This window comes from Hemitrygon akajei, chromosome 4 (assembly GCF_048418815.1).
Source record: "Hemitrygon akajei chromosome 4, sHemAka1.3, whole genome shotgun sequence".
Classification (NCBI taxonomy): domain Eukaryota; kingdom Metazoa; phylum Chordata; class Chondrichthyes; order Myliobatiformes; family Dasyatidae; genus Hemitrygon; species Hemitrygon akajei.
Window position 1 is genome coordinate 164,770,366 of NC_133127.1, and position 22,231 is coordinate 164,792,596.

The window sequence follows — 22,231 nt, forward strand, 5'->3', positions numbered from 1 at the left end:
GTAACTTTAGGTAACTGATCTTACTGCCACTAGAAACAATCTTTCCTTGACTTATTCTTGTGAAAATTCTTAATAGTTCTGAATACTTCTACCAGATATACTACCAGCCTTATCTGCTCTGTAGAGAACAACCCAAGTTGCTTCATAAATACGAAGATCGAGGAGGGTAGTCTTCGACTGCACTGTGATATTAATGAGTTGGTAAAATATATAGAAAAATGACAGATTTTAATGCTGAAAAATTTTGGGAGGCTCAGATGTCCATAGTGAACTATGGAATACTAGAAAATGCAAAGGAACAGAGAAATCTCAGCAGCACAGATAGATAAGATGACTAAGGAAACATATGAAATAGTTGACGTCATTAGCTGTGGCATAAACAAGGAGGCTATGATATAAGTATGGTATACATTAAGTTAGGCCACAACTGGAGAATTATGTGCCATTCTGATTGCCACCTTATGGGTAGTATGTAGTGCACTGAAGAACGTGCTGAGGTGAATCACCATGATTTTGACTCAAATGAAGTGGTTAAGCTCAGAGGTGACACTCAGTTGGCAGGGTTTGATTTTTCCCTGGAGTAAATGCAGTTGAGAAGTGTCCTGAGTAGTGTGGGTAGAGTAGATAGTAAACATTTTTTCCCTGCTAAGATGTCTATTACCGGGAAGTATCAGTTTAAAGTATGGGGTAAACAATTTGGTGAGGTATTTGACAAATGTTTTATTCCATCTGAGATTGGTTGAAATCTGGAATGCATTGCCTTAGGGGGTGGTGGAAGAAGGTAGTCTCATAACATTTAAGAAGTATTTAGATGAGCATCTGAAGCACCATGGCATAGAAGGCCATGGGCTAACTGCTGGGAAATAGGATTATTAGAGATAGGTATCTGATGGTCAACATGGACAAAGTGGACCTGTTTCATACTATATAATTCTATAAACAATAGTCTCATAATACAGACTTCCTATATTTATAAATGCAACTTAACAAAATGCACAAACATTCAGTTGATCTTAATCCTGTTGTTATTTTCCTGGCACATGTGATAACAAATTTTCAAAAGAAAAATTAAAAATTGAGTTTAGTTTTTGCATTTCAGAATGAAGTCCCATAGAAAAGAAATCCTAGATGCACTAGTTTTGGCACTTTGGCAGAAATAGCCTAGTACCAAGAATTGAAATGAGTGCTTTAGCCAATTGTTATTCATTGTTGTCGAGAGGCTTGGCTGAGTTGCTTTCTAATTCTGGTTTAAGATGACGCTACCAACAATGTGCAAGAGCTTACTTGTGGTTCAAAAGCAAAGGAATTCAATTAAAAACATTATTAATAAATTTTTTGAAAAATAAATTACGGTTAACTATCACCACAACACTGAAGAGGCAAATAAGGGCAAAGCAAACTCAAGAGATGTGCCTGCATGTGCGCTACAAAATCAGTGTACTTTGAGTCGAAGTGGACAACTCGGAGGGGAGAAGACAGGACAGAGGAGTTTCAATGCACAGCTAACTAACTTAGGTGTGAGGGTGGATCACTCTTAAGTGCCAAGCTGATTTGGAGAGGTGGATAATGGCTTCTCCAGCAGTGAAATCTAGGCCCAGAATGATTTGTTGCAGCAAGGCCTAGTTCCTAGTGCAAGGTTCGGATGATCTAAACATTGGCCTAGATTATCTGAGGTTCCTCTCTCCACTACGCTGATGGCATGCCTTTCTGGGAAAAAATGAGGAAGGTGCAGGACATATGTATTCCAAAAGCGAAGAAATACTCTTATGGTAAAATAGTACAACCATGGCTGACAAGGGAAGTCAAAGTTATTGTAAAAGCAAACGAAAGGGCATACAACAAAGCAAAAATTAGTGGGAAGATAGGATTGGGAAATGTTTAAAAACCTACAGAGAGCAACTAAAAAGTCATTTGAAGGAAAAAGATGAAATATGAAAGCAAGCTGGCAAATAATATCAAAGTGGATAGTAAAAGTTTTTCCAACTATGATAAAAATAAAAGGAAAATAAGAGTGGATATAGAACCACTAGAAAATGAGGCAGGAGAAATAATAATGGGGGACAAGGAGATGGCTGATGAACTAAATGAGTATTTTGCATCAGTCTTCACTGTGGAAGACACTAGCAGTGTGCCTGATGTTGTAATGTGTGAAGGAAGAGAAGTGAGTGCAGTTACTATTACAAGAGAGAAGGTGCTCAAAAAGCTGAAAGACCTATAAGTACATAAGTCACCCTGACCAGATGAACTGCATCCTAGAGTTCTGAAAGAGGTAGTGTTAGAGATTGTGGTGGCATTAGAAATGATCTCTCAAAACTCATTGGACTCTGGCATGGTGCCAGAGTACTGGAAAATTGCAAATGTTTTTCCACTCTTTAAGAAAGGAAGGTGGCAGAAAGGAAATTATAGACCAGTTACCCTGACCTCAGTGGTTGGGAAGATGTTAGAATCAATTGTTAAGGACGAGGTGATGGAGTACTTGGTGAGACAGGATAAGATAGGATGAAGTCAGTATGGTTTATTAAGGGAAAATCTTGCTTGGTGATCCTGTTGGAATTCTTTGAGATTACAAGTAGGATAGATAAAAGGGATGCAGTTGATGTTTTATATTTGGACTGTAGAAGGCCTTTGACAAGGTGCCACACATGAGGCTGCTTACCAAGTTAAGAGCCCGTGGTATTACAAGAAAGTTACTAACATGGTTAGAGCATTGACTGATTGGAAGCAGGCAGCGAGTGGGAATAAAAGGATCCTTTCCTGGTTGGCTGCCAGTGACTAGTGGTGTTCCGCAGGGGTCAGTGTTGGGACCACTTCTTTTTATGCTGTATATAAATGATTTAGATGATGAAATAGATGGCTTTGTTGCCAAGTTTGCAGATGATATGAAGATTGGTGTTGGGGCAGGTAATGTTGAGGAAGTAGGTAGGATGCAGAAGAACTTAGACAGATTAAGAGAATGGTCAAGAAAGTGGCAAATGAAATACAATGTTGGAAAATGCATGGTCATGCACTTTGGTAGTAGAAATAAACATGCGGACTATTTTCTAAACGGAGAAAATCCAAAAATCTGAGATGGAAAGGGACTTCAGAGTCCATTTGCAGAATATCCTCAAGATTAATTTGCAGGTTGAGTCGGTGGTGAGGAAGACAAATGCAATGTTAGCATTCAAGAGGTCTAGAATACAAGAGCAAGGATGTGATGCTGAGGCTTTATAAGGCACAGATGAGACCTCACCTTGAGTATTGTGTACAGTTTTGGGCTCCTCATCTTAGAAGAGATATGCTGGCATTGGAGAGAGTCCAGAGGAGGTTCACAAGGATGATTCTAGGAATGAAAGGGTTATCATAAGAGGAACGCTTGATGCCTCTAGGTCTGTAGGTGCTGGAATTTAGAAGGGTGTGGTGGGGGGGGGGGGGGGGATCTCATTGAAAGCTTTCAAATGTTGAAAGGCCTAGACAGAGTAGATGTGGAAAGGATGTTTCCCATGGTGGGAGAGTCTAGGACAAAAGGGCACAGCCTCAGCACAGAGAGGTGTCCATTCAAAACATATGCAGAGGAATTTCTTTAGCCAGATGGTGGTGAATTTGTTGCCACATGCAGCTGTAAAGGCCAGGTTGTTGAGTGTATTTAAGGCAGAGATTGATAGGTTCTTGATTGGATATGGCTGAGGAGGAGAAAAATAAATGGTCAGCCATGATGCATGGTGGAGCTGACTCAATTTGCCATATGGCCTAATTCTGCTCTTATGTCTTGTCGTCTAATGGAGGCGTTGAATATAAGAGCAGGGTGGTAAACTACACTGCCAATTTTAGTACCATCTACAGTTGTCTTTATTGCAGACAGAAAATGCAGGAAGCACTCAGCAGGTCAGGCTACATCTGTGGCATAGGCATGGTTAATATTTTGGTTCAAAGACTTTTCATCAGAAGTACGTCCATTTGAGTCTGATAACAATAGAATAGAAGCTGCTCTTGAGCTTGGTGGTACATGCTTTCAGGCTTTTGTATATTTGACCTAATGGGCCAGGGAATATTTCTTTGGTGAGTTTTCTTGGCTGTGACATCAACATTGTTTATTCCAGGTCAGGCTGTTGGTGTTGTTCATATCCTGAAGGCAGAAATAGGTTTATGGCAGTAGTTACTTGTGTTTGCTTAGCAGCAAAGAATTCCTTTTTGAAGCCATTTTACAGTGTGTTCTTTGGGTGGCGGTGTTATTCTTATTTCTCTTGTGACCTCTCTTGCTCGAACTCTGCCACAGCTTACTTTTAAGATCTTTGGCTTGAGATTCATGTAGTATTTCATTTCATCCTGGTCTGCTGCAGCTTATTTTGCCTCATTTGAAACTTGACAATCTCTTTTTGAAGATGCCACAATTTCTTTCTACACGTCGTTCATTGTTTCATGGGTTACAGAGCACCAAGAGGTGCTGATTTAAGCTGTGATTATCTTGATACTGTTCTTCCTCCCCATTTTTAGAACGGTTGTTTGTGGCTATATTTCAGCTTTGAAGTAACATCTTCATTATGGCCTACAGAAAGTAAGTCTTGAACATATCAATAACACCCTGGTCTAATCACTGTAATAATGAAGTTGTGTTGAGGAGCATGCATGCTCCTTCACCATTATCAGCCATGTCATCAATAGTAAATGGATCCAGAGGCACAGATGTTGTCCAGGGTTATCCTTTGCAGTAATATTGTTTGGTGTGTGGGAAGAGAAACTAATATCATCTTGAAAGGGCACAGCACACCATCCCTGCAGAACCCCCTTTTTTCTCTAAATGGTAGAATATGAGAGGCTTAAATTAACAGGTACTCTCAACATTATCTCCAAGGGGAGGAGTAAGATGATCTTTGGCTGCATTAAAGCCCGAAGCAGTTTTCTCATCATATGAAATGAACAGTTTTTAAGGTATCTTCTTCTAAAGGAGCCTTATCTCATCACCGTTAAGCACTTCTTTGGGAGTGAATCTTCCCTCTGATTCATTTCAGCTCCTTGGGGTAACTTTCTACTGTCAACAGTGACTATACTTCATTAGGAGTTTGAAGAGATTCAGTATGTCAACAAATACATTCAAAAACTTCTATAGGTGTACCGTGGAGAGCATTCTGACAGGCTGCATCACTGTCTGGTATGGCGGGGGTGGAAGGGGCTACTGCACAGGACCGAAAGAAGCTGCAGAGGGTTGTAAATTTAGTCGGCTCCATCTTGGGTACTAGCCTACAAAGTACCCAGGACACCTTCAAGGAGTAGTGTCTCAGAAAGACAGCGTCCATTATTAATGGCAGCACCCAGGGCATGCCCTTTTCTCACTGGTACCATCAAGTAGGAGGTACAAAAGCCTGAAGGCACACACTCAGCAATTCAGGAACAGCTTCTTCCCCTCTGCCATCCAATTCCTAAATGGGTATTGAACCCTTGAACACTACCTCACTTTTTTAATGATAGGCTGAAGGGAAATGGGCTAGGGGGAAGGTGGAGAATTATGGGAAATAAAAGAGAAAGAAAGGTAGGGCTGGGGGGGGGGGGGGGAGATTATAGTGAGGGGAGAAAAAGAGAGAAAGAGAACCAGACTAAAATTATAGATAGGGATGGGGTGTGGGGGGGGGGGGCAGGGGTATCAACGGAGGTCTGTGAGTTGAATGTTCATGCCGGCAGGTAGGAGGCTACCTAGGTGGGAGATAAGGTATTGCTCCATCAACCTGCGTGTGGCCTCATCTTGGGTAGAGGAGGCCATGGACAGACATATCGGAGTGGGAGTGGTCACTCACCCTTAACAATTTTTCCTTTGGCTCCTCCCACTTCCTCCAAACTAAAGGTGTAGCCATGGGCACCCGCATGGGTCCTAGCTACGCCTGCCTTTTTGTTGGCCATGTGGAGGATTCTATGTTCCAATCCTACACCGGTATCTGTCCTCCTCTTTTCTTATGTTATCTCGACGACTGCATCGGCGCTGCTTCCTGCACACATGCTGAGCTCATCGACTTCATTAACTTCGCCTCCAACTTTCACCCCGTCCTCAAATTCACCTGGTCTATTTCCGACACCTCCCTCCCCTTTCTAGATCTTTCTGTTTCTATCTCTAGAGATAGCCTATCCACCGATGTCTACTACAAACCTACAGACTCTCACAGCTACCTAGACTATTCTTCCTCCCACCCTGTCTCCTGCAAAAATGCTATCCCTTTCTCTCAATTCCTCCACCTCCGCCGCATCTGCTCTCAGGATGAGGCCTTTCATTCTAGGACAAAGGAAATGTCTTCCTTTTTTAAAGAAAGGGGCTTCCTTTTGTCCATTATCAGCTCTGCCCTCCATCGCGTCTCCCGTATTTCACGCACCTCTGCCCCTCCCGCCAGCCCACCAGGGATAGAGTCCCCCTGGTCCTCACCTATCACCCTACCAGCCTACAGATCCAACGTATAATCCTCCATAACTTCTGCCACCTCCTACGGGATCCCATCACCAGACACATCTTCCCCTTCCCCCCCCCCCCCCCCCCCCCCCACTCTCAGCTTTCTGCAGGGATCGCTCCCTACACGACTCCCTTGTCTATTCATCCCCCCCATCCCTCCCCACCGACCTCCCTCCAGGCACTCATCCCTGCAAACGGAAGAACTGCTACACCAGCCCCCACACTTCTTCCCTCACCACCATCCTAGGCCCCAGACAGTCCTTTCAGGTGAGGCACCACTTCACCTGCGAGTCAACTGGGGTGATATACTGTATCCGGTGCTCCCGATCTGGCCATTTATACATTGGGAAGACCCGCCGCAGACTGGGAGACCGTTTCGCCGAACACCGGCGCTCAGTCCTCCAGCTGTGGCGGGATCTCCCTGTGGCCACAGACTTCAATTCCACAGACCACTCCCACTCCGATATATCTGTCCATGGCCTCCTCTACTGTCAAGATGAGGCCACACGCAGGTTGATGGAGCAATACCTTATCTCCCGTCTAGGTAGCCTCCTACCTGCCGGCATGAACATTCAACTCACAGACCTCCGTTGATACCCCTGCCCTCCCCTTACCCCATCCCTATCTATTATTTTAGTCTGGTTCTCTTTCTCTCTCTTTTTCCCCCCTCACTATAATCTCCCCCCCCCCCCCCCCAGCCCTACCTTTTTTTCTCTTTTATTTCCCACAATTCTCCACCTTCCCCCTAGCCCATTTCCCTTCAGCCTATCACTTCCCAGCTCTCTACTTCATCCCTCCCCCCACTTCTTATCCCCCCTCGACCATCCCATGTTACTTCACCCCTGATGAAGGGTTTCGGCCCGAAACGTCATCACTACCTCCTCCCATAGATGCTGTCTGGCCTGCTGAGTTCTGCCAGCATTTTGTTTTTATTTATTTCCAGCATCTGCAGATTCACTCGTGCTCACTTTTTTAATATACGTTTCTGTTTTTTTTGCACGTTTTTTAACCTATTCAATATATGTATACTGTAATTGATTTACTTATTTATTATTTTATTTATTTTTCTTCTATATTATGTATTGCATTGAACTGCTGCGGCTAAGTTAACAAATTTCACGACACATAGTGATTCTGATTCACAGTATTTGCACTTCAGAATTTCAAACTAAACAGGACTGTAATTGAACATGTTGGTACTTTCAAAACTCCATCAATTTCTTCACCATTTTTAAAATACTTGCTCTTAATCCTTCTTTTCCCTAGATCTTTATCGTTTAGATCTCTTCCCTTTTGGAGACTAGGATTTTTTTCATTATTGTTAAGTGTTTTTCACTGTATAATTTAATGAATAACCAGTCTCCACCATGAGTTCATATTTTTTTCACTTTTTATTATATTGATATTTGTAAAAATATATATAGCTTGCCATGATTCCAAGAGGGTTGCAATGTTTTAAGCTGCTGGAATAGTTGAAGCGTTCTTGTAGCCACAATAACGAGCAGAACACAGTGGTATGAGAGGAAGTGCCAGATGCACTCCCATACAGTCAATGGCATTATAGAGAAGAGTCTGAATTCAAATTGGAAATTACTGTAGATGTTTAGCTGGCAATAATATTCTCCTCCAACTTTCACATGCAAATGCATTGTATACTATAGGTTGTTTCCGCAATACAACTACAAACTTTTTGGTTGCAGCTGAAGTCAGGAAAACCTGCTTAAATTTATGCTCTGAAGGCAACTGCAGCCTCTTCTGCTATTGTGCAACTTTCTATAATGTGACGCTTTTTAATGACTGTAAATATAACTTTATAGAAGAACCTTTTGTACACTGAAGTTTGCAGTGTGAGAACTTAATGTGTGGTCTCAATCTTTTTTTAAAATAGTCATTAAATTATTTGTTGCAGTGTTTTTACAAAATGGTTCGTATCTTGTTTTTAACAGTGCATTAATCAAACAAATTAATAAATCCATTGATGGTACAGCTGATGATGAAGAAGAAGGTGTGCCAACTGATGAAGCAATTCGAGCAGGCCTTGAATTGCTTAAGGTAAATGCTTGAAGTGCCAGAACTTAGTTATTGATAATTTGACACAATATTTTCAATAATATTTTTGAAATATTTTAGTGCTTCCTTTTAACTCTTTCTGTATTTCTGTAAGAAGAGTCCTTCAAGGTCAGACTGCACTAGAGTCTGGGAACATTATCATTAAGTAATTTAGTGGGATGTGGCATTGTGCCACAGAATATTATTTTCTATATTACTCTTTGAAAGTTCATAACTGGTTGTAAAATGGTCCTTGATGCTCATAGATTGTGATAGAAATTATATAAATGCAGTGCTGTATAAGTTATGTGTGGATTAATATGGGAGGGAACATACCAAGATGATTATAAGAAGTTTTATCTTATTGGCAAAGGAGTCATTTTAATTCTAATATTTGATCTTGGTGTACATTAACACCTGTATTTGGGAAAGCTATCGCTTTGAAATGTATCAGCTTTTACTGTAATCGCTTGCATCAGAATGCACTAAAAATTCTCCTTGGCAATACGCAGAAGGACCAGAGTATCATTCTGTAGTTTGATTTCCACACCTTTTCTGTTTGTTGTCTATCTTTTTAAAAAGAGAACAATTGTTGGAAGACCACATTTTTGTACACTTTTTTTTTCCTGAAATAAAGCAGCCTGTCTGCATTGAAGTTGTCTGAAAAGTTCATATCTGAAGCCCAGATATTTTCAGAGAAAGATTTATTTTAAAATATAATAGAAAACAGTGATTTTTAAGATTATAGGGGTAGTGTTCTAAAGGTCTTTCGGTGTGCATGTCTGACTAATTCTTCTGAGAGTCTTTGATTGTAAAGGATACCTTAATTTAACTGCCTGAATATAAAACTTTGATGGATTTCTAATATATTTGCATTCATTTTTGTTTTATCCTGATTAAAAATTGGTTGAGAAAATGTTAACACAGGTTTTAATGAGGAGTATTGTAAAGCACCTTAACAGTGGATTCCCGGAAGAGTGAGAGAGATCTTCAGATCCCGGCTAGACATCAGTCTGGCAATAATAATAAATGAAATTTGGAAGTTTAGGTCAGAAACAGAATCAGATTTATTAACACTGACATATGATGTGAAATTTGTTTTGTTGCAGCAGTACAGTGCAAACAGAGACCTAAAACTCTAAATTACAAAAATAAATAAATGGTGCAAAAAGAAACAATAATGAAGTTGTGTTCATGGGTTCATGGACCATTCTGATGGCGCATGGGAAGATGTTCCTCAATCATTAGCGGTGCGACGTTAGGCTGCTGTACCTCCTCCCTGAGAGTAGTAATGAAAAGAAGGTATATCCCAGACAATGAGTGTCCTTAGTGATAGTCCTTTGTGAGGCAGTGTTTCTTGAAGATGTCCTCGATGATGGGAGGATTGTACTCGTGGAACTGAGTCTATTCTGAAACATATTCATTTCATAAAATTTTGATTAATTTAAGTAAAAGGATTTCAAAATAAATTTAAGTAAAAGTAAATTTCAAAACCACAGTAATTGCAAATGCAGTAAAATTATGATGATCTAGCACCCGTGGCATTTTGTTTTTGGTGCTGGACCAACAAATTTTTCAGACTATTGGATGTTATTTCAATTGTACCTGTATGGCAGGTAGATGGGAATCTGGGGAAAGACTAAGAGGGAAGCACTGCAAAGACAAAAGCAGATGTTAGAGAAGAGAGAAGTCAGACTGGAGTACAGTAAAGTCAAATGCAAAGGACACAAAGGTCATTAAATTCTAAAAAGGCAATGAGTTTAAGAGCACTTTATCTGAATGCCCATTGCACTCAAAGCAAAGTTGGTGATCCTGTGCCACAAAACAGTACAAAGGGTATGATCCAGTGGCCGTTACAGAAAAGTGATTAAGGGTGAGAATATTTGGGAGTTAAATGTCCAAGGGTTTCAGCTAATACAGGATAGGCAGAAAGGTATGTGAAGTGAGGTAGCATGCTAAATTAAGGCTGAGATCAGGATGAATGATAGAGATGATGTAAGATCTTAGAAGCAGAATGTTAAGTCCATCTGGGTAGAAATTAGGAATAGTAAGGAAAAAAAAGTGGGAGGTTTCTATAAGCTATTAAATAATAGCATTACAGTGGCACGAGCAATAAATCAGAAAATATCTGATGCACATAAGAATGGAAAGGCAGTTGTCATGGACTTGAACTTGCAGATAGACTGGGTGAATCAAGTTAATTGAGGCAGTCTTGAGGAGGACATACCTGTAGTAGCTTACTTGAACAGCATGTCAGTAAACTTGCAAGGGAAAATGCAATCTTTGATCTAGTCCTGTGTAATTGCACAGTAAAATTAACAATCTTGTAGTTGGGGATCCTCTTGGAAGGAGTGATTACAGTATGATTGAGTTTCTCATATAAATGGAAGGTGCAATAATTTGATCTAAAACCAGTGCATTATGCTTAAACAAGGGAGACTATATTGAGATGAGGGAGGAGTTGGCTAGTGTAGACTGGGAACACGGGCTATATAGTGAGACAGTTGTGGAACAGTGGAAGACTTTCAAAGAGATTTTTCAAGGTGCCTAACAAAAGTATATCCAGTTAAAAGCAAGGACAGGAAGTGTGTGGAGATCCAATCTTGGATAACTAAGGATATAAAGAAGGGACTTAAACTAAAAGCACATGCATATAAAGTTCCCAAGAGTCGTGGGAAAATTTGAAAAGGCAACAAAGAACCACTAAATAGGCAATAAGGAAAGCAAAAATAGATTATGAAAGTAAAGTAACACAAGACATAAAACATAGTGAAAGGTTTTATAACTATTTAAAGCGAAAGGGTGGCTAAAGTGAATGCAGGTCTCCTAGAAGACAAAAAGTGGGAATTAATATTGGGCATTATACCAAATGACTATTTTGTGTTGGCCATCATGGTGAATGACACATTCAGCATGCCAGAGAGACATGTTATGGATGCATTGGGAGGCAAAGACTTCAGTACAATCACTGTCATTGAATAGGTGGTGATGCTAGTTAGCAAACTAGTGGCTTAAAGGTAGGCAAGTGCCCAGGAGAAGTGTTAAAAAGTGTATAGCACAACAAACTAACTAAAACCTAAATTATCATCATAAAATAGAAATCACTAATAAACTACACACAACACTACAGTACATAGCAGGTCACAAATATTTCCACAAAGATTTCAGGGTTCATGATTTCTAGTCACCAGTTGATCATTGCTGTTGTCAGGGGGGAAGCTCCAAATTCTGACTCGCTCATGAAGGGCCCCTGGGACCTAGGCAGTGATTGCTATTTCCAGGTCTTGGTTGAAGTCCAACAAAACCGGGAAAGGCAGTCCAATATATTCACAAGCTTCACAATGCAGAGTAACCAGGAAACAGACAAACTCTTGATCTTTTGTCTCAACACAGCCTGTTTTTATTTCAAACATATACTGAGTCCATTAACACAGTCCTCATACATCAATTAGACATTGTAATGGAATTTTAAGAACAGAGAGCTCATGCTGAAACTCTGCAGGATACTGGTGAGTCTGAACCTGTATTCTGACCTCCTTACTTGAGGAAAGATATACTGGTTTTGGAGGCAGTGCAGAGGAGGTTCACCAGGGAATTAACCTATGGAGAGAGCTTGTGTCACCTGGGCCAGAAAACAGCCTGTGACCAATCCACACTTGCTAGATGCTTTCTGATACCATCAAGACTGGCCTTTCTCCAATTTAGAATCTCAACCTGCAGGCGAAACCACTCTTTGCATATTTACTTTGAGACTAATGGCATTGTGATCACTAGATACAAAGCATTCCCCTATGCAAACTTCTGTCATCTGCCTTGTCTTATTCCCTAATAGCAGATCAAGTATAGCACCCTCTGTTGTTGGGACTTCTATGTACTGATAAGGAAACTTTTCAGAACACATTTGACAAATTCTATTCCATCTAGTCTTTTTACAGTACGGAGTCCCAGTCCTATGTGGGAAGGTAAAATCACCTACTATAAACGACCTCATTTTTCTTGCAACAGTCTGCCATTTCGCTCCAAATTTATTCCTCCAAATCCCTCGGACTGTTGGGTGGTCTGTACTATAGCCCCGTTAATATGGTTGTCCTTTTCTTATTTCTCAGTTCACCCATAATGCCTCACTAGACAAGTTCTCCAGTCTGTCCGGACTGAGTACTGCCATGACATTTTTCTAACAAGTAAGGCCACCCTTCTCCTTTAATCCCTCCTGTTCTGTCATGTCTAAAACAACAGAACCCCAGAATATTCAGCTGCCGTTCCTGCCCCTCCTGCAACCAAGTCTCGTTAATGGTTAGCATACATAGTTCTAGGTTCTGATCCATGCCCTGAGCTCATCTGCCTTTCCTCTGATACTTCTTGCATTGAAATATGTGCATTTCAGGACATTAGAAACACCATGCTCAACCTTTTGATTCCTGACTTTCTCAGAGGGCTTAACAACATGTCTCCAGAACCTTTGCACTAACTGTTCTTGCACTCAGGTTCCCATTTCACGCAGCTCTAGTTTAAACCCTACCGTGTAGCACGAGCGAACACTCCCACCAGGATATTGGTCCCCTTCCAATTCCGGTGCAAGCTGTCTCATCTATACAAGTTCCACCTTCCCTGGAAGAGAGCCTAATGATACAAAAATCTTATGCCCTCTCTCCACCAACTCCTTAGCCACATGTTAAACTGTATAATCTTCGTATTTCTGGCCTCACTAGCATGTGGCATGGGCTGCAGTCTCAAGATCACAACCCTGGAGGGCCTGCCCTTTAACTTATCAACCTAACTCCGTGAATTCCCTTTGCAGAAGCTTGTCACTGTTCCTTCCCATGTACCTACGTGGACCACAACCTCTGACTCATCATCATAGCTTGTCACACCAGACAGCCAGCCACTCTAGTGTTGTTTGGTTGATATTGAGCAGGTCAGTGTCAGATGAGAGTGGGTGGTTGTGCAGAACATGTTCGGTGTTCTGCACCCTTTCACCACACTCACAGTATTCGCTGGTCTTTAAACCCCACTTCACCATATTGTCCCCCGTCCCACAAACTCCCACTCTTGCACCACTTCCATCTGTCTAGCATCGCCCCATCTGGCAACATTTCTGTGCAGTCTTGCACTGTATTGTGTGGTGGGGTGATGGCTTCTGTTTGTTGCTAGAGGTCAATCCTGTATGTTTGGGGGGATGCTCTGTGCGGTAGTTCCTTTACTGTAGCAAAGCTTTTCCTCGATTTTAGGTGGTTGGAAACTGGCCCATGATAATGTAGTGGGTGCCGTGGATTCAAGTTCTGTTTGTCTTTTTCAATTTTTGTTGTTGTGTGTCTTCAGATCTCTGGGGGAGCAATGCCTGCAAGTCTGTAAATGATGGTAGTGGGTGTGGGGCACAGTGTGCCCGTGATTATTCGGCAGGTTTCATTAAGCAACGGGTCTATTTTCTTCGCATGGGCTGATTTGCCCCACACAGGCGCACAGTATTCTGCAGGTGCATAGCAGAGTGCTAGGGCAGTTGATCTAAGTGTGTGAGCTTTAGCTCCCTATTTCATGCCTGCTAACTTTTTCAAGAGAGAATTGCAAGAGCCAACTTCCCCTCAAGAGTTTTTGGAATGTGGGTGGCAAATGTGAGCACCCTATCCAGTGTCACGCCCAGGTAAATTGGAGTCGAATGGTGTTTGAGCTCCTTCCCACATCAGAAAATCTTGAGTTTCCGAGCTGCTTCTCGATTCCTCAGGTGGAATGCATACACTTGAGTTTTTGAAGGATTTGGGTTCAGAGACCATTTTTCATAATACTGCTTCATTGCTTTGAGGACTGCTGTAAGTCATACTTCAACTTCTTGGAAGAAGTTAGCTTGTATTGCTATGCATAGGTTGTCTGCATAGGTAAACCCGCGTGTGTTAGGAAAGGTTCGTTGGTCGTTTGTGTAAACATTAAATAGTAGGAGGTGCCAGGACTGATCCCTATGGTAGTCCATTCTTTTGTGTATGCCACCTACTGTTAATTCCATTCATTTCTACATAAAATCTACGATTTTCTAGGAGGCTTCTTATTACTTTGACTGTGGTTTCGTTCTTTAACATTTTAGATAATTTCAGTAGAAGGCCTCTGTAATTCACAGTGTTGTATGCTGCTGTTAAGTCAACGAATACTGCCCCTGTAATTTGTCACATTTCAAAGCCATCCTCAATATACTGGCAACACACACAAAATGCTGGTGGAACACAGCAGGCCAGGCAGCATCTATAAGGAGAAGCACTGTTGACGTTTCGGGCCGAGACCCTTCGTCAGTATACTGGGTTAGGTTCAGGACTTGACCGCAGCAAGAGTGGCCTGGCCTGAACCCAGCTTGGTCTGGTGTTAGAAGATCTTCGACTAAGGGGGATATTCTTTTCAGTATGAGTCTGTCGTAGAGTTTATAGAGGGTGCAGAGCAAGGAAATCGGTCTGTAATTTTTAGGAATGTTGAGGTCTTTATTGGGTTTTAGGAGAGCAACAACTTCGGCTCTTCACTTTTTAGGTATTTTTAATGATCTTAGGCAACAGTTAAAAAGGGACAGAAGCCAGTGGAGTGCTTTAGGTCCAAGATGTTTAAGGAATTCATTAAGAATCTCATCTATGCCAGCAGCTTTGTTGGATTTTAGCTATGATACTTCATCCTTTAATTTTTCTAAGGTGAAAGGTGGGAAGTTGTTATTCCCTTTTGAGAGAGCTGACTCCATCTCTGATAACACACACAAAATGCTGGTGGAACACAGCAGGCCAGGCAGCATCGATAAGGAGAAGGACTTTTCTTTTGCCTCCATTCCTTGTTATTTGGTCGACCATTTAGTATTAGTTGGTGGGCAACCTGATTGAATGTAACAGCAGCAATTCTCTGTGGTGGTCTATTGTCTGAATTGAGTTTCCCAACAGTTGCCCATGCCTTCTTACTGTTCTTGGTCATGTCTGTGTTTTCTATCAGTTCCTGCCAACGCTGTTGTCTCTCTTGGTTCATTAGGGACAGAACTGACTCTCCCATTTCAATTATGTCTTGACCAAACGGGTCTTGGTCATATAAGCTGGCATACTCATCATAACTTTGCTTGACATCACTAGTCAATCCCTGAATATATTTGGTTCTGCAGGCTGTAGGTATATTCTGCTGCGCTGCTTTCCAGATTAGACAAATTCATCATAATGGTCAGGTTCTGGTGGTATGGTATTGATAAGTTGATCAATGGATTCTGTGAAAGATGTCCAATTCACTTCTCTTAGGTTAAATCTTGGTAGTTACTTTGATAGTACAGGTTTCAGAACTGGAAGGGATTCTACCTGGACTGGATGGTGTTGGGATTTGGGTATATGTTGGACGACTGCTCGTGTGAAGAGGTTGGAGCTTGCTGAGGTAACAAAGGCAAGGTCTGGGTTGTATCCTTTTATCCATCTGGCACTTGTGAAGGTAGGGGTGTCCTTTGACTTGTATAGTAGCTCAAGGCTGTTGTTTAGAGCCCATGATACAACTTCTTCTCCGTTTGCATCGTCATCTTCATATCCCCGGTTGGTGCTATGGCTATTAAAGTCACCAATAATGAGGTACATTTTGTCTTGGAGATCTAGGCTAGGTGGCCATATGAATGGTTCATTAGAGGGTTTGTAGACTGAGATGATTTTTTTTGTTTCAACTTTCAGAAGTTTCATTGAGCCAGCTTGGATGTTTGCTGTGCTCATTACTATAGATTTATCTTTAACAAAGATTGCATTTCCATAAGTTTAGCTAGGGGTGTCAATAGCCAAGTGCATTCCTGGCACATAGGGTTGGTTGTTCAGCCTATGAGTTTCTTGTATGCACAAGATGTCTGGTTTTAAGTTTGCCAGGATTTCTGCTTTACTGTGGCTGAGGCCTTCGATGTTGTGGCTAATGATTTCACTTTTCCCAGTGGGCCGAGGGTTTAATCTTTTACCACCCACTGGATCACTTGGTCTGGCGCGTAATGTCGGGATTGGTCTCCTTTCGAATTAATGGTCATGGCCTGAATGTTCCTGACTCAACCTCTGGCTGTTCACCCATCCACTTAAGAATGCTGAGGGCTCGATCCAAGATATCTTGGACCCTGGTACTTGGGAGGCAACGTGCCACCTGGGAATCTCGGTTTTGCCCACAGAACCTCCATCCTCTTCCTCTAACTAATGAATCCTCTATCCTCATAGCTCACTTCTGTGCCCCTCTTCCCCCCCCCCCCCCCCCCCCCCCCGTGTTGCAGAGTCAGTCTTAGTGCAAGAGACCTTACCACTGTGTCTTTCCTCTGCTAGGTCATTCCCCCCACCCCACCGCTCAACAATATTTAAATTGGTATACCTCTTGTTGAGGAGAATACCTACGGGTATTCTGCATTGGCTGTTTAACCCCTTTCTTTTTCCTGACCGTCACCCAGTTTCCTGTGCCCTACACCTTGGGTGTAACTACTTCTCTATATATCATATCTGGCACCACTTCAGCTTCCCAAGTGGTCTGGAGTTCATTCAATTCTAGCTTCAACAATGCAGAGCTTTAGAAGCTGCAGCTGGATACACTTCAAGCCCTGCTTTCTCACATCCCGCAAGAAGAGCATTCCACTCTCCAGCCTGGCATTTTTACTGTACTAATTGAGCAAGTAGAAGAATAGTAGTAAAATTTGTTATCAGCAAGTTGAAAGAGAGAATGAAACATGGGCCCCATGGTAAACCTCACCTGCTGAGCTGGTTGCTGAACCATGGGGACATTTGAAGAGTGATTTAATAAATTTTTTGACTTCTTCTGTACTACTACTTCAGCCATCTATTGTAACTGACGTTAGGGATTGTTTATTCATTCTGGACAAGCTCTGAAATTTATTGAAAGCTGTTTCTTTCATTGTCATCCATGTTGCCATGTGATGAGAGATGATTTTGTTGTCCCATTTGATATTTTGATGGGCTTTTGAAATGGTAGAATCTAAGAGAATATTCCCTATCGTGGGCTAACTGGAGTTGGGGGAGGGGTGGTGGCATAAGCCTGAACTCACGCCAGTAGACAATCTGTCTGTCTTCAAAATTGAAAATAAATATATTATCAAATTACATGTATGTCACTATATACAATCCTGAGTCTGTTTTCTTAGAGCATACACTCTAAATCCAAGAATCAATGAAAGACTAGACCCAACAGGACAGGCAAATAATGTACAAAAGGCAACAAAAGAGAAATAATTAAATAGGTAGGTAGATCAATATGCAACAAACAACCCAGCAATAAAATATCGCGAACATGAGATTTTTAAAATTTATTTTATCTTACTGAGTTACAACGTGGAGTAGGCCCTTCCGGGTCTTCGATCGATGCCACACAGCAACCCTGATTTAATCCTAGACTAATCAAGGGGCTATTTACAATGACCAATTAATGGACTAACCAGTATGCTTTGAAATCCTTGAAAATGAGTCTATGGGTTTAATGATGAGGCGAATATAGTTGTGTGAAGTTATCCCCTTTGGTTCAAGCGCCTGATGGTTAAGGAGTATTAACTGTTCCTGAAACTAGTAATGTGCATCCTCAGGCTCCTGTACCTCCTTCCTGATGGCTGCAGTGAGAAGAGAGCATGATCTATGTGGTGGGGATCTTTGGTGATGGATGCTGCTTTTCTGTGACAGTGCTCGATGTAGTTGTGCTCAGTGGTAGGGAGGGCCATATCCACTACTTTTTATAGGACTTTCCATTCAAAGGCATTGGTGTTTCTATACCAAGCCATGATGTAACCAGACAGTATACTCTCCATCATGCATCTATAAAAGTTTGTTAAAGTTTTAGATGTCATGCAGAATCTTTGCAAACTTCTAAGGAAGTAGAAACACTGCCTTGCCTTTTGTAATTGCACTTGCATGCTGGGCCCAGGACAGGTCATCTGAAATGAAAACACTGATGAATTTAAAGTTGTTGATCCTCTCCATCTCTTATCCCCCTGATGAGGACTGGCTCATGAACCTCTTGATTTTCTCCTCCTGAAGTCAATAATCAGTTCCTTGGGTCCTGCTGACATTGAGAAAGGTTGTTGTTGTGGCACCACTCAGCCAGATTTTGAATCTCCCTCTTATATGCTGATTTGTCACTGTCTTTGAGTCGGCCAATGACAGTGGTGTCATCATCAAACTTACATATGGCTTTGGAGCTGTGCTTAGCCTCACAGTCATAAGTATAAAGCAAGTAGAGCAGGCAAGGGCTAAGCCCAAAGACTTGTGGTACACCAGTGCTGATGGAGATTGTAGAGGAAATGTTTTTGCCAATCCAAACATTGTCTGGGGTTTGCAAGTGAGGAGGTCGAGGATCCAATTGCACAAGGGGATATTGAGACTAAGGTCTCTGAGCTTATGATTAGTTTTGAGGATATAATAGTATTGAATGCTGAACTGTAGTCAATGAAGTGCATCCTGATGTATGCATCTTCACTGTCCAGATATTCCAGAGCTGAGCGAAGAGCCAATGAATGGTATCTACCATAGACTTGTCTACCGGTAGGCAAATTGGAGCAGATCCTAGTTGCTTCTAAGGCAGGAGTTGATGTGTTTCATCACCAACCTCCAAATCACTTTATCACAGTGAATGTAAATGCTACTTGATGATGGCCATTGTGGCAGGTTACCATGTTCTTTTTAGGCACCTATCAAGACTTCTGAGTGAAGTTTTGTCATCTATGTTCCTTGGTTTTGCTTTGCACAAGGTAATAGCATTCAAGCCCTGTCACAGCTGTCAAGCATCCTTTGTTGATTCAAGTTTAGTCTGGAATTGCCTCTTCACACATGAGATAGCTTTGTGGAAATCATACCTGGAGCTCTTGTATCTTTCTTGGTCACCAGACCTAAATGCCACTGATCTGACCCTCAGATTGCAGATCTCAAAGTTCATCCAGGGATTCTGTTTGGGGGATAACTGAATAATTTTGTGAAGTCACACTTGCCTATGACTGTTTTTATAAAGTCCAGCAGTGGTGTATTCATTTATCCACTGAGTCCTCGAACATGGCCTAGTTATCGATCATTATCTTTGTTATAGCGGGAGCCTGTTCACTATTATCTCTGATATAGGGGGAGCCTATCCACCGTTATCTCAGTTACAGAGGGAGTCTCTTCCTCCATTACCTCTGTTATAGAAGGACTCTTTTTCCCATTACCCCTGTTACAGAGGTAGTCTCTTCCATTAGCCATCGTAATTGGGGACAAGAAATTGTGGATGAACTGAATAAGTATTTTGTATCAGTTTTCACTGTGGAATACACTAGCAGTATGCTGGGATTTCAAGAGTGTCAGGGAGCTGAGGTGAGTGTAAATACTATTTCTCGGGCGAAGCTGTTTGGGAAACTGAAATTTCTGAAGGTAGATAAGTCACTTGGATCAGATGTTCTACACCCCGGGTTCTGAAAGGAGTAGCTGAAGAGATTCTGGAGGCATTAGTAATGATATTTCAAGAATCAATATGTTCTGGCATGGTTCCGGAGCACAGGGAAATTGCAAACTCCACTCTTCAAGAAGGCAGGGGCATTAGAAAGGAAACTATAAGCCAGTTATACTGACCTCAGTTGTTGGAAAGATGTTGGAGTTGATTGTTAAGGATGTAGTTTGGAGGTACTTGCCACATGATAACATAGGCCAAAGTCAGCATGGTTAAGGGAATATCTTACCCTACAGATATATTGGAATTCTTTGAGGAAATAACAAGCAAGGTAGACAAAGGAGAATCGGTGGATGTTGTGTACTTGGATTTTCAGAAGGCCTTTGACAAGGTGCCACACGTGAGGCTGGTTGGCAGGAGACCAAGAGTGGGAATAAAGGGAGCCTATTCTGGATGGCTGCCAGTGACTAGTCATGTTCCATAGGGGCAGTTTTGGGGCCACTTTTTATGTTGTATGTCAATGAATTGGATGACGGAATTGATGGCTTTGTGGACGATACAATGATAAGTGGAGGGGCAGGTAGTGTTGGAACAGGGAGTCTATAGAAAGTCTTAGATAGATTAGGAGAATGGGCAAAGAAGTGACAGATAGAATACTGTGTCGGGAAGTGTATGATCATGTACTTTGGTAGAAGGAATAAAAGCTGGGAGAAAATTCAAAGTGAATGAGGGGAAAGCATAAAAAACAGGTGCAAAGTGATTGGGAGTCCTCGTGCAGGATTCCCTATAAGTTAAGTTGCATCTTGAGTCGGTGGTGAGGAAGGCAAATGCAGTGTTAGGATTCATTTCACAAGGACTAGAATATTAAAAGAAAGATGTAATGCTGAGGCTTTATAAGGCTTTGGTGAGGTCTCACTTCAAGCATTGTGAGTGGTGTTGGGCCCCTTGTGTAAGAAATGATGTGTTGACATTGAAGAGGGTTCAGAGGAGATTCACTAGAATGATTCCAAGAGTTAAAAGAATTATCAAATGAGGAGCGATTGATGCTGTGGGTCTTTCCTCATTGGAATTTAGAACAATGGTGTGGGGGTTGTGGATCTCATTGAAACCTGTTGAATGTTGAAAGGCCTAGATAGATTGGATCTGGAGAGGATGTTTCCAATGGTGGGGAGTCTAGGACCAGAGGGTGCAGGCTTGGAAAAGGGACATCCATTTAGAACGGAAATGAGGAATTTATTTAGCTAGAGGGTGATGAATCTGGAAATGACATCAGGATTGGGGTGTGGTGGATAGTAAGCAAAGCTATCAAGGTTTGCAGAGGGATCTGCATCAGCTGGAAAAATGGGCCGAAAAATGGCAGATGGAATTTAACGCAGGCAAGTGTGTGGTTTTGCACTTTGGTAGGACCAACCAGGGTAGGTCTTGCATGGTGTACAGTAGGGCACTGAGGAGTGTGATAGAACAAAAAGGATCTGGGAATACAGGTACGAAATTCATTGAAAGTGGCGTCACAGCTAGATAGGGTTGTAAAGAAAGCTTTTAGCACATTAACCATCATAAATTAATGTATTGAATACAGACGATGGGATGTTATGCTGAAATTGTATAAGATGTTGGTGAGGCTAATTTGGAGTATTGGGTGTAGTCTTGGTCACCTACCTACAATAAAGATATAAACGAGGTTGAAAGAGTGCAGAGAAAATTTACAAGGATGTTGCTGAATCTGGAGAACCTGAGTTGTAAGGAAAGATTGTATAGGTTAGGACTGTATTGTTTAGAACGTAGGTGGTTGAGATGAGATTTGCTAGAGTTATACAAAATTATGAGGAGTGTAGATAGGGTAAATTCAGGCTTTTTCCAGAGGTTGGGTGGGACTACAACCAGAGATCATGGCTTCAGGGTGAAAGGTGAGAAGTTTAAGGGGAACATGAGGGGAAACTTCTTCACTCAGAAGGTCTTGAGAGTGTGGAATGAGCTGCCAGCACAATGGTTCATACGAACTCGATTTCAGCATTTAAGAGAAGTTTGAACAGGTACATGGATAGTAGGAATATGGGTGGCTATAGTCCCAGTGCAGGTTGTTGGGAATAGGCAGTTTAGGTGGTTTTCGGCATGGACTAGATGGGTCAAAGGACCTGTTTCTGTGCAGTACTTCTCTATGACTCTTAAGTTCCACTTCATCTCTATATTAAATGTGGGGCGACTTATTTTGAAGCTGTAACACAGTTATCCGAGAAGAAGGAATATTTTCTCAACATCTACTTATAAAAAGTTCATCAAAATATTAAATAGGTTAACAAAATCATCTCTCATCCCATGGTAGCTTGGAAGACAGTGATAGAAACTGCCTGGTTTTCAGTAAATGATTTCCAGACTTGTGTCTAATGAACAGACAATACACTAACATCG

At 41.7% G+C, this 22,231-nt stretch overlaps 1 protein-coding gene across 5 annotated transcripts in view; it reads left to right on the plus strand.

Annotated features, from left to right (window-relative positions):
• Positions 1-22,231, plus strand: part of pds5b (PDS5 cohesin associated factor B) — a 278,218-nt gene that overhangs the window by 187,383 nt on the left and 68,604 nt on the right. For all 5 annotated transcript variants that reach the window (XM_073043864.1, XM_073043867.1, XM_073043862.1 and 2 more), the window contains one exon: positions 8,356-8,461. In XM_073043864.1, the coding sequence (XP_072899965.1) occupies positions 8,356-8,461 (106 nt within the window). The remainder of the gene's footprint in view (positions 1-8,355; positions 8,462-22,231) is intronic.